Genomic DNA, 11631 nt, shown 5'->3' with positions numbered 1-11631 from the left:
ATTTTCAAACAACCCTTCAGTAGTGAGAAAAGCGGTCTTCCATTCATCTCCGTCCCGGACTCGGATAAGGTTATACGCTCCCCGTAGATCTAATTTCGAAAACCACTTAGCTCCGGACAACTGATTGTATAAATCAGGAATAAGTGGAAGGGGATAAGTATTCCTCACAGTTATTTTATTTAACTCACGAAAATCGAGGCATGGGCGCAAACCACCGTCTTTTTTTTTTACAAAAAAGAACCCTGCCGCCACAGGAGAAACAGAAGGACGAATATGTCCCTTACGGAGGCTCTCGGAAATATATTCCTTCATCGCAGCCCGTTCCGGACCCGAGAGGTTATACAGGCGGGCTTTGGGCAATTTAGCACCTGGAACCAGGTCAATGGCACAATCAAATGGGCGGTGTGGTGGTAAAACCTCAGCCTCTTTTTCGGAGAAAACGTCAGTGTAATCTATCAGGCACTCCGGAATGCCTTCTAGACTCACGGACGACACAGACACAGAAACAAGACATTTCTCAGAGCAATAGTGCCCCTATTTAACAATGTCCCGAGATTCCCAATTAATCACAGGATTATGCAGCTGTAACCAGGGGAACCCCAACACCAGTCCCGCAGGCAGGTTGTTCATTACAAAACATGAAATACGTTCCTGGTGTAAGGAACTCACTTTAAGGAGAAACTCTTCCGTACAAAACACAATGTCATTCTTAACCAGTGGTGTTTTGTCAATAGCAACAAGGTGAATCGGAGTCTCCAACCTAACTGTCCCTAACTTACACCTGGCCACCAAGTCAGAGTCAATAAAGTTCAATGATGAACCGCAATCCACGAAGGCAGAAGTGGATGTGGAGACACCCCCACAACAAAGTTCCACTTGAAATGACATTTTAGAAAATGCAGAAAAGGGTACCTGAGAGCCTGGGTGACCTCCACGATAATCACCCGGGCTCAGTCGCTTGCTGGTTAGTGGCCGGGAGGGGCAATCCTTTTTCCAATGTCCAGACTCGCCACTGTGAACACAGCATTTTCTCACGTGCCGTTGTCTCCTTTCTTCCTCCTTAAGGTTGATGGTTCCCATCGCCGTGATTTTCAATGAAGAACTGGCTCCCCTTCCTTGGGAGAATAATGATGTCTCGGTTTGTATCACTCCCCTTGCCCGTAACCTGCGATCCATTCGGACGGCCTGTGTCATAGCTTCCTCCAGGGCATCAGGTGGGGGGTGGAGAGCCAAGGCGTCTTTCAGATGCTCAGACAGGCCTCTACGGAACAACCCCCGGAGAGCGGCGTCGTTCCAGCAGACCTCAGCAGCCCAGCGTCTGAACTCTGAGCAAAACCACTCGGCTGAGTGTTTCCCCTGACAAACATTCATCAGCCTGTCCTCAGCCATACGCACCCGATCAGGCTCATCATAAATATGCCCCAGGGCCTCAAAAAATGCATCCACAGTCAAACGCTCAGGGGCCGTGGTAGGAAGGGAGAAAGCCCAAGCTTGGGGGGCTCCCCTTAACAGAGACATAATGACCCCCACTCTCTGACTTTCATCCCCAGAAGAGTGTGGTCTTAAGGAAAAAAAAAGCTTACAGCCCTCCTTGAAAACTCTGAAGTCATTTTTATCTCCAGAAAAGGTATCTGGTAACTTCACCGGAGACTCAGGGGAAATTAATGTAACATCCCGAGCCCCCAATGAAAGAACCCCCTGCACAGTGTCGGCGATCAGCTGCTGAGACTGAGCCAGGACTCTTTGTTCTCCAAAGAGTTTCTGAGACATCTGCGTCAGGTGCTTAACCTGCTCAGAAAGAGTGTGCACAGGATCCATCACACACACAGGTGAATGGGAGCAGAGAAAAAAAAATGGTATGGGTCAGTTATAATGTCAGAGACACCGCACTGCACTTGCTCATAGAGCCAGTGCACGTGTCCTGAGTACAGAAGCAGTGCTACGAGTTACCGGGGGAGCAGGGCAGCAGAGGTGACCAGGCGTGCTTCAGGCTAATAGTGTCAGGATCCAGTTAGTGCTGGAAAGTAAAGATGCATAGGACCTGCGGACACTGAAACTGAATAGTCTGCACGCTACCTATGGTCATGTGACTGCAAGGGGGCGGGGCTTAGCGTCCTGTATTCAGATAGGACAGGACACCATACAAACAACTCAGAGTCAGGCAAAACAGAGGTCACAGAAGTACGGGCAAATGAGGTACAGAGGGACAAACAGACGGGTAGTCAGACAGAGCCAAAGGTCATACACAAGAGGGCGACGTGGTACCAAGGGGACAAGCAGAGAGGAGTCGGGTCACAAGCAGAGAGTCATACACGAGAGGTAGCGCAGTACAAGAGGGTCAGGCAGAACTCGTGACAGGGACAGAACCAGATCACAACCGAACAAGCAAGCAAGATATCAGGCACAGGGCACACGTATACAAGAGGTCACTTAACTCAGCCGAGGGCAGGAGTATAACTGACACCGGACCCAGGTCCAGTGAGCACTAAATAGCCTCCTGCTGCCAGAGAGAGGCAGCACAATTAACCCATAGTCTAACCAGGACGGGTCAAAGCGAAATCCCGTCCTGGATCATGACACCTAGCTTCATGTATCACTTTGCATGGGGTCATGGGACACCACTCTTGAAGCCAGAACAGTGTGAACAGGTGGTCAGTTGGATGGTAGATAATGCTTCCAGCATGTTTCACAGCACCAATTTGTCTTCTACACGGTCCAGTCTCACTAGTCAAGTGTCTGAATCACACAATCCTTACCTTGTTCCTCCTTCCTCCCACCACAGCAAGTCCAAGGAGACAAGTGATCCCACACTCGGACACTTTGAGGAGCTTTTTATATTTCCATTTATTGATTCTGGCCTCTCGCCCTGTACATTTCAAGAGGGACAAGAGGAGATCATGTGTACTGATGGCTAAATATTTGAGCAGCCATGGTCAGAAGAAGACGACAGTGAGGAGCGGCAATTATTGTTTCAAGAGGTAGAGGATGATGAGATACAGTTGCCAACAAGTGATGTTGTTAAGCCAACAAGTCAGGAGGACCAGAGTGCCGAAGTGGAAAACGAGATGGTGGAAGATTAAGTCACTTACCCAACCTGGGCAGAGCGAGGACAGCAGTGCAGAGGGGAAGAGATCTGCAGTACCACAACAGGCAGGAAGATGTAGTGGTGTGGTCAAAGGGAGAAGGCGGGCAACTGTTCCCCAGAGCACCTACACGCGCCAAGTTCCCTTGCCAAAGGTGATGTGTTCCCTAGTCTGGCGCTTTTTGAAAGCGAGTGTGAACAATACAAAAATGGTAATTTTCAACCTGTGCCATACCAAGATCAGCAGGGGCCTAAACACTACCAGCCTGACCACCACCAGCATGCTCAGGAACGTCATCAAAGCACCTGACTAAGTGGGCCAAATGCCTGGGTCCTCAATCAGGGTCTGCGGGTGATGCCACTGCCTGTTCCCCTGTGCTACGTGCTTGCTAATCCCCTGTCCAGGATGCAGACGTGGATGTCTCCCACTCAGCACCTGTCATTGTACATTCGCAAACACCACCAGCAACCACGTCCAATCCTTTGTTCCAGTGCAGGGTTCAGCTGTCCCTACCCCAGGCCTTGAAATGCAAATGGAAATACCCAGCCACCAAGCCACGGGCTCAGTCACTCAGACTGCTTGCCTCGGAAATGTTGCTGCTCAGACTTGTTGATACTGGGGCTTTCTGTAACCTCATGGCAGCTTATGTTCCTTGGTACTTGGTCCCCAGCAGCCACTATTTTCTCCAAAGTGCTGTCCCCACCTTACAGCAACACGTGTCCCACAACATCATCCATGCACTGACCAATCCAGTTACTGTGAAGGTCCCATTAATGACTGACACTTGAACAAGTGCATGTGGCCAGGAAAGCTACATTTCCCTGATAGCACACTGAGTGATATTTGTAGAGTTTGGAAAAGAGTCGGACCCTGGGACGAAACACATACTACCAGTGCCAAGGATTGTGGACCCTAGTTCCATTGGGGTTTCCTCCACCTTCTACACCAGTTCCTGTACCCCCTTCTCATCTGCCATCTCTGAATTTTCATCTTGGACCTCATCGTCCATATCAGTCGCAAGCTGACTGCAGCACTACCTCGGTGAAGTGGCAACAGGCTCTGCTGAAACAATTTTATTTAGTTGACAAATAGCACATCGCCACAAAGTTGTGAAAAGGTATAACAGGCCAGACAGATCTGTGGCTCTTGTCGCTGAACCTACAACCAGGCATAGTCATGTGTGATAATAACCGAAACCAGGTGGAAACTCTGAAGCTTAGCAACCTCGCATACGTACCATGCCTGGCCCACGTGTTCAACTTAGTGGTTCAATGGTTACTGAAAATCTACTCAGGTTTGCCTGAGTTAATTACGAAGGTATGCCACATGTGGGCCCATTTCTACAAGTCACCTACAGCTGCTGCCAGTCTTGCAGTGCTTTAGCAGCGCTTGCAAGTGCCAGCTCATCAACTGGTGTACGACGCGACATGATCATACACTGTAACTCTACATTGCATATGTTGGCAAGGCTTTGTGGGCAGTAGTTAAATACCAGCTACAACATGACCATAGGCATTCTGGTCAGCCTCTGCACATAACAACAGACAAGTCGGTATGGATGTCTGACATCTGTGAGGTTCTACAAAACTTATCAACCAAGATGTTGAGCGGCAATGATGCCATAATCAACATAACCATCCCACTTCTGTGTCTACTGAAATGCTCACTGTTGACAATTAAAGAGGAAGATTTGCATCTAGACAGATGGAGACGGAGGAAGAATGTGCACAAGGTGATACTACTCAGCCCAGACTCATCTCATCTTCTTAGCGCGGATTGGGTGGTAATGAGGAGGAAGAGCAAGAGATGGTTGTTTGCGCTACAGAGGGGACTACCCACACCAGCTTTAGCCCCTCTCTTTACCGTGGATGGCCTGAAGTGGAGGAGCAGAGGGAGGAGGTGTAGCATGAGGATATGGATTGTCATCCTCCTGGTGGAGACAGGGATAGTCTTGCCTGTTGGGAGTCTGGCACACATGACTGACTTAATGTCCAGCTGACTTTTGCATGACCTTTGCTTTATACATCTCAACCCATGCTACAAGAAGAACTTTCAATTTCTCCCTATTCGAACAATTAGTAGAAATATTTCCATCTGACAATGCTGCTGAGGTCACAGATCCTTGGGCAACCAATGAGGACAGACAATGGTGACATACACCACGTCAGAGGCAGGGAAACACTATCAGAGGTCTGGGACAGTTTCATTAGAACCTCCCAGCACCCAAGCCCTGATGAGCAGGGCAGTCTGACAAGGAGAGAAACGTGTTGTAAGATAATAACTGACAGGCACATCCACCTGTCAACTGAAAATACTGACAGGCTGACTCTTATCAAAGTTAACAAGGCCTAGATTGGCCCAGACTTCTCAACCCCACTGGATGACAGCAGCGGAACATTAAGGCAATTTTTTTTCTGGTTTATTCCCATGAACCATTTCATACCTACAAAAGGCTATATGGTTCATAGTTTCTTATTTTCCTTGTCCTTTTCCTCCACCATATCAACAGGATCATTGTGGCCCTCACTTCAAATTTTTAAAGGTTATCTTGTGAGCCTTTCTCAAAAATTTTACAAGGTGATCATGTGATACTCGCTCTAAATTTTTACAATGTCATGATGTGACCATCGCTTCAAATATTTACATGATCATCAAACTTCCCTCTCTCCAAATTTTTAGTGGGTCATCATGCAGCCTTCGCTCCAAATTTTTTCAGGAACATCATGCGGCCCTCGCTCCAAATTTTTACAGGGTCATCACGTGGCCGTCGCTGAAAATATTTTCTGTGTCACCATGCAGCCCTCGATTATAATTTTTGAATGGTGAACTGGTGACACTCGTTCATAATTTTTAGAGGATGATCATGTGTCTCTCACTCATAATTTTTAGAGGGTAAACAGGCAGCTCTCGCTCCAAATTTTTAAAGTATCATCATGCAGCCCTCGCTCCAAATTTTTACAGGGTCATCATGCGGTTTTTGCTCTAAATTTTTACAGGGTCATCATGCGGCCCTCGCTCATAATTTTTAGAGGGAGAACAGACAGCCCTCGCTCTTAATTTATAGTGCATGGGTTTTATGAGTCTAGGACTCCCACTACCTAACAATTTTAGCATAATGTGTATAAGGCCCTCCTTTATGTCTAATGCAAGGTGCATCCCTCTTCCTTCTAATTTTTGGCAGGTCTTGCATTGTCCACTTGACTTTGTGAGTTTTATAGTCATAAAATAAACAGGATGTGTTTGACCATGTCACACACACCACATTGCCCAGATAAGGTAGTAATTTTTTAAAATTACATTTATCGGTGCCTAGCGCTAGTTTTATTTCCCCCTTTACTATGTCATCTACTGTAGTCATAAGCGATGACCCATCTATCAAGGGGAGGAGGAGGCGTTTTCTTTTTTCTCTGTTTAATTTTGCATTATATACAAGTCATTACACAGGAAAGAATCTTTCCTAACATTTTTTTCCTGCAAAATCCATTTTATCCTCAGTTTTGTATGTTTCATTGTCAGTCCATAAAAGTGGCATAATACTCAACAACATTGTTCCCAGCAGCGACCTGTGAGTCAGAAGTGCTTCCAGTCATCTCTGCCATGATGTTCCATTCTATCTGACCAGTATTTCCATCCATTTCAGCGATTTTAACTCTGCAGTCTTCAGAATAGCAGGGAGACGCACAGGATGAGGCAACGTCATCACGCTGGTACTGTGTGCTCCTGCACAATTATCTCACCGCGCAGTTCCACCCACACTTAGGTAAGTATAAGATTTTTTTTTTTTTATTAATAGCACATGTGGAACCTGACTAATGTGGACTATTACACAGTGTGAAGGCCTACTGGTGGCCCTAATTCTATGTGGGTATGGCAAGTGATGGCTATCATACAATGAGGGAGGCTACCAGGGCCAGTTACAGTGTATAGAGTGAGGAGCTACTGGCCACTGAGGGCCATTATACAGAGTTGGTGACTGCTTGGAGCCATGATACAGAGTGAGGGGCTGCTTAGGACTGTCAGACAAGGTGTGTGGGGGTCTACTGGGGGCATAATACAAAGTGACGCTATTGGGGGGGCCATCATTTAGTGTGTGGGGGCTACTGGGTGTCATAATGCAGTGTGGCTACTACTGGGGTCCCTCATACAGTGTGGGAAACTTCTGGGAGCCATCATACAATGTGGGAAGCCCACTAGGGGGCCATTTTAAAGAGTGGGAGGTTACCAGAGTCCAATTTTTAGTGTAGGGGCTACTGCGGTCCGCCATAGAGTTTGGTGGGCTATCATGTAGTGTGGGGGTATGATACTAGGGGCCATAATATTGTATGGGGGCTCCTGGAGTCCATCATACATAGTTGAGGACCACTAAGATCCATCATACAGTGTAGAGGACTACTGGCGGCTATCATGCTTTTTGGAGGCTATCATACAATGTGTGGGGGATAATGTGGGCCATCATACAGTGTGGGGGGCTATTGGAGGCCATCATGAATTTTCAGGGACTATTTGGGTCCATTCAGTGTGGGGGCTACTGGGGGCAATCAATGTGTGGGGACTACCGCAGGCCATCATATATTGTGGGGGTTACTAAGGGTCAACATACCATGTAGGAGGACTACTGAGGGCCATCTTGAACTGTCAGAGGCTATGATACAGTATGGGGGCTACAAGAAGCCATCATGCAGTGTTGAGATACTAGGGGCCATCATGCTGTTTGAGGACAACTGGGGGCCATCATGCAGTGTCTGTGTGGGACCCATCATACTATGTATAGAAGAGCTGTGGGCAAAATCAAACTGTGTATGTGGAAGCTGTGGTCCCTCCATATTGTGAATAGGGAGTTGTGGGGGACATCACAAACTGTAAATGATAATCATATATGGAGGAACTCCTGTGACATTATTAAATGCTAAGTGGGCATTAAAGAAGCATTATTGTTATTGGGGCACACAGAGAATTGTGACCATCAAATGGCCAAACTGGGGTCATTATTACTTTCGAGGGGACAAAATGTGGCCAGTGTTTTCTAGGGCATTTGCACAGGGCATTCATATTTTCCAGGGTGAAATTTCACCAATTAGATGGCACAAAGGAGACATTATGTTTTCTAAATGGCACAGTGCTGGGCATGATTATGTGGGGCACTAAAAAGATCAGGAATGTGGTCACATGCAGCAGCTGTTCAGCATTGAGGTATCAGCAGGAAGGGGAGTTTGTGCAGGTTGGGAATAGATGTGGACGGTGCTCGAAATGTGAGACGTCAAATGTGTCTTTGTTTTAATCTCTGTAGAAGAGTAGTTGCTGGAGAAGTCGTGATATCAGCATTGACCAAATGGAAAAGGCGAGAAAAGTGACCGACTCCATCAGAGCGAACATCAGTTGTAAGTAACTATAATTGTAATTGTATTGTAATCTCTTGTGTGTTCTGTGTTATGCACGCAAATGGCGCACGTGGTTCGTGGACCCACTGTGTTATGGAGCCAGTGTTAACCAAGGTGGGGCATAGCTAAGCAGCTACCTGGTGTTCACTGGAGCTCCTAATAGTGAAGTCAGGTTTGAGCTGCAGGTAACCACCAGATACCTCTCCAAGGCAGTCCCTGATACTGCAGCTGCTGACCCCAGGGGTCAGGTATGCAGACACGGACAGGACTAGTGCTCCTTTCAGACTAATAGGCTCTGTATTCTTGGGTAGAATTTTTACGAACACGGAGCTTTTTGCTTCATTCTCTTTTGTGTTTTTTCATTTAAGACAAATTAAATGAAGATAATAATGCCAAAGAATTTGTGTTTCCAATCATTTTCAGGAAGAAACTGAGTATTATCTGACAGAATTGCAGGAGTGTCAATACTTTTGGCCACAACTGTATACAGTACTTATGTAATATGCACAGGACACACAATATTATTCAGGAATGCACAAGTAAAAAAGTTCCTGTTGGAGAGACCTTGAATAGAAAGAGTTCTGCATCAGAGGCAGCGGTGATATGTGCGTATATAGACTTGTAGCCTGGAGTATGCAGCATCGCCTTTACCCTGTGCACAGGAATCTTAGCGGCTGTTGAGTGGAATATAACAGCAGTGTGGAGTGTGATGAATGTAACCCACTTTCTCCCTGTTTACTAGATGTTTTGGCCACAACTGTATATGGTTATAATATCAGAGATTTTCAGTAACAGCATTATCATCTGCTGAGGTTCCCCTATACTCACTGTAAGGGTGTGCCACCATAATTATAAACAGAATTACCTAGTGAGGGGCCCACTTCTGAGCTGAACATCTAGCTTCGCCTCTGACCCAGCGTCAGGGACGGACATACCATTGGTTCAACCTGACTAGGTACACTGAGGCCCAAGAGGTAACTGCACCACTTAACCTCCAAAGCTTGTATTATGATGATATATTAGACTGAAAAGAGCCCATATATTGTTCCTGCACAGGGGCACTCTTTTGTTTGTGTCCAACCGTGCTCAGTGCCATTGTATACTTACGGTGCAGTATTAAAGCTCCTATAATCTAGCAGTAGCAGGTCTGGTCGCCATCTGTCAGACACAGCCAGGGTCCCTGGGAGACATCAGATGTGGATTATTACCTCTTCTATGTTCTCTTATTTCCACTATATAGCTTTAGAAAGTGATATGCATCGAACAGACGCAGAAAAAATGTCACAAGCATATTAACATTTTTTGTCTTTATCACTTAAAAATCTAAAGTTCTGATATTGTATATACTATAACTTACAGTAAAAACGGAGGATACTTTAATAGAGGTATTTTGACAGTAGAGACCACCAAAGTTAGTAAACTTACACGTGCCACGTCAACCATATTACAACTTATTGCAACGAAAAGTACATAGCTCTACTGATTTGTAATGTGGATTATTGTAGGTAATATTATCAATCACAAGAAAAAACAGTGGACACTGCTTCACAAGTGTTGCTGAACTCCACAATGGGGACCATATAATACAATGAATACATAGAATAAAAACACTATACAAAGTATTATGTTTATCAAAAATTAATATTTCAGTGGGACGATTAAAATCTTAAAGATATGGAATAGGAACCAATGACCACAACTTGGGGCACGAAATGTATCTTAGTTTCACTGCAGTGATTTGTAATGTTGTAATTTAAAATGCTCCTCTATGAGAAATGATAAGGCTGACATTGACTAATAGAAGTGTCAAAGTCCAGAACCTTCTCAACAGTGAGAATTAATTATCACAAATGTCCCAAGGAAAGTTCCTGGTTTCTTACAGTATCCGGTTAACATTTCGTTTTTATTTTCTATACTTTACTGGAAAAATGAGACATGAAACATATTGGTTATGAAGCAGATTTCATCAGTCCTTCAGACTTTTTCAGAACACTCCTTGATAAGTACAGTAATACACATGCACATTGTATTTTTTCAAAAAACCCTCGATTAATTCCTGATCTGCTTTAGAACATACAGTTGAACAATCCATACTATATTATAAGACATTTAACAATGGAAAACTTGTAAGATGCCTTCAATTGTCCAAGTCAAGGTTAACGTCTTTCAAAACGAAGTAGAAAAGGTGTCAATAGACAACACTCCAGGTATCAGATCAAATGACTGCCTTTCTTTTTCTTGCATGAATGCAGAGGAATCACGGATGATATTTTGTGTCGATGTGCCAGTCTTACCCTCAAGCCAATATGTTGTCATATCGCCTTTGCCCTGTGTGAACGAAATTACATTATACAGATGTAACACATCATTGGTTCAAGAATTCTCTCAAAATACTTGTCAATCATTTTTGGCTAAACATACAGCTAAAACACACATAAATAATTGTAAATGTAATATAATTATTTATGTAATTGGAATATATGTATCTATATTTTATGGTCAATTGACAAACTGGTAAAACAACAGCTCTTTCTTTCAGTCTGCCTGCTATATTAATTTGTCTTTTAGAATCTAGAGCCTATATTACAACAAATGATTTATCGGTAATTCTTTTATAGAACATTTCCCAGCTCATAGGCTCACAGACTTGAAAAAATGAACAAACTGATTCTTGCTCCCCCTTCACAGGTCCAGTAAAGCATCTCTTGACTTCATTGATAGGCTGAAGCGGTAACGTCACATTCACAGTTCTGCAGCCAATCATTGGGCTCAGTGGCTTGATCTGTCTACATCAGCAGAACAACTAAACTCAGTCATTGGTGTGGTAGTTCAACACACTTAGTGGTACATGGAGGTAGAAAACAGGTACACTGTGTCTTTAACTCTTCGTTTGGTTTATTATATGGTGGCTTAAACCAACAAGAAGGGGAAAGTAAACACAGCCCTTCTGGCAAAAACAGGAAAACTACAAAGAAAACAAAATGTTGTAAGAGTCAATACATTTGCGGGTAGCAGCCCCATCTGCAGCAACACAGGTTCAGTCTTTCCTTTTCAGGACACAAACCACTGGAGGTCCTCCCTCCAGTCATGCTGAACAAAGACTGCCTCTGGAGCCCAGCTATTTAAGCCCCAGATCATATGATTCCTTCCCCATATGACTCAACACATGA

At 44.9% G+C, this 11631-nt stretch overlaps 1 protein-coding gene across 1 annotated transcript in view; it reads right to left on the bottom strand.

Moving 5' to 3' along the window:
* Window positions 1-9753: 9753 nt before the first annotated feature.
* LOC141055759 (atrial natriuretic peptide receptor 1-like) overlaps window positions 9754-11631 on the bottom strand; it is a 152407-nt gene continuing 150529 nt past the window's right edge. Inside the window, exon 9 of the mRNA XM_073552459.1 lies at window positions 9754-10789. Coding sequence (XP_073408560.1) covers window positions 10628-10789 — 162 coding nt within the window. The 3' untranslated portion in view covers window positions 9754-10627. The remainder of the gene's footprint in view (window positions 10790-11631) is intronic.

This window comes from Dendrobates tinctorius, unplaced genomic scaffold, assembly GCF_039654945.1.
Source record: "Dendrobates tinctorius isolate UK_male_01 unplaced genomic scaffold, ASM3965494v1 ptg000191l, whole genome shotgun sequence".
Classification (NCBI taxonomy): Eukaryota; Metazoa; Chordata; class Amphibia; order Anura; family Dendrobatidae; genus Dendrobates; species Dendrobates tinctorius.
The sequence above is the reverse complement of the archived record's forward strand: the minus strand, read 5'-3'. Positions and strand labels throughout refer to the sequence as shown.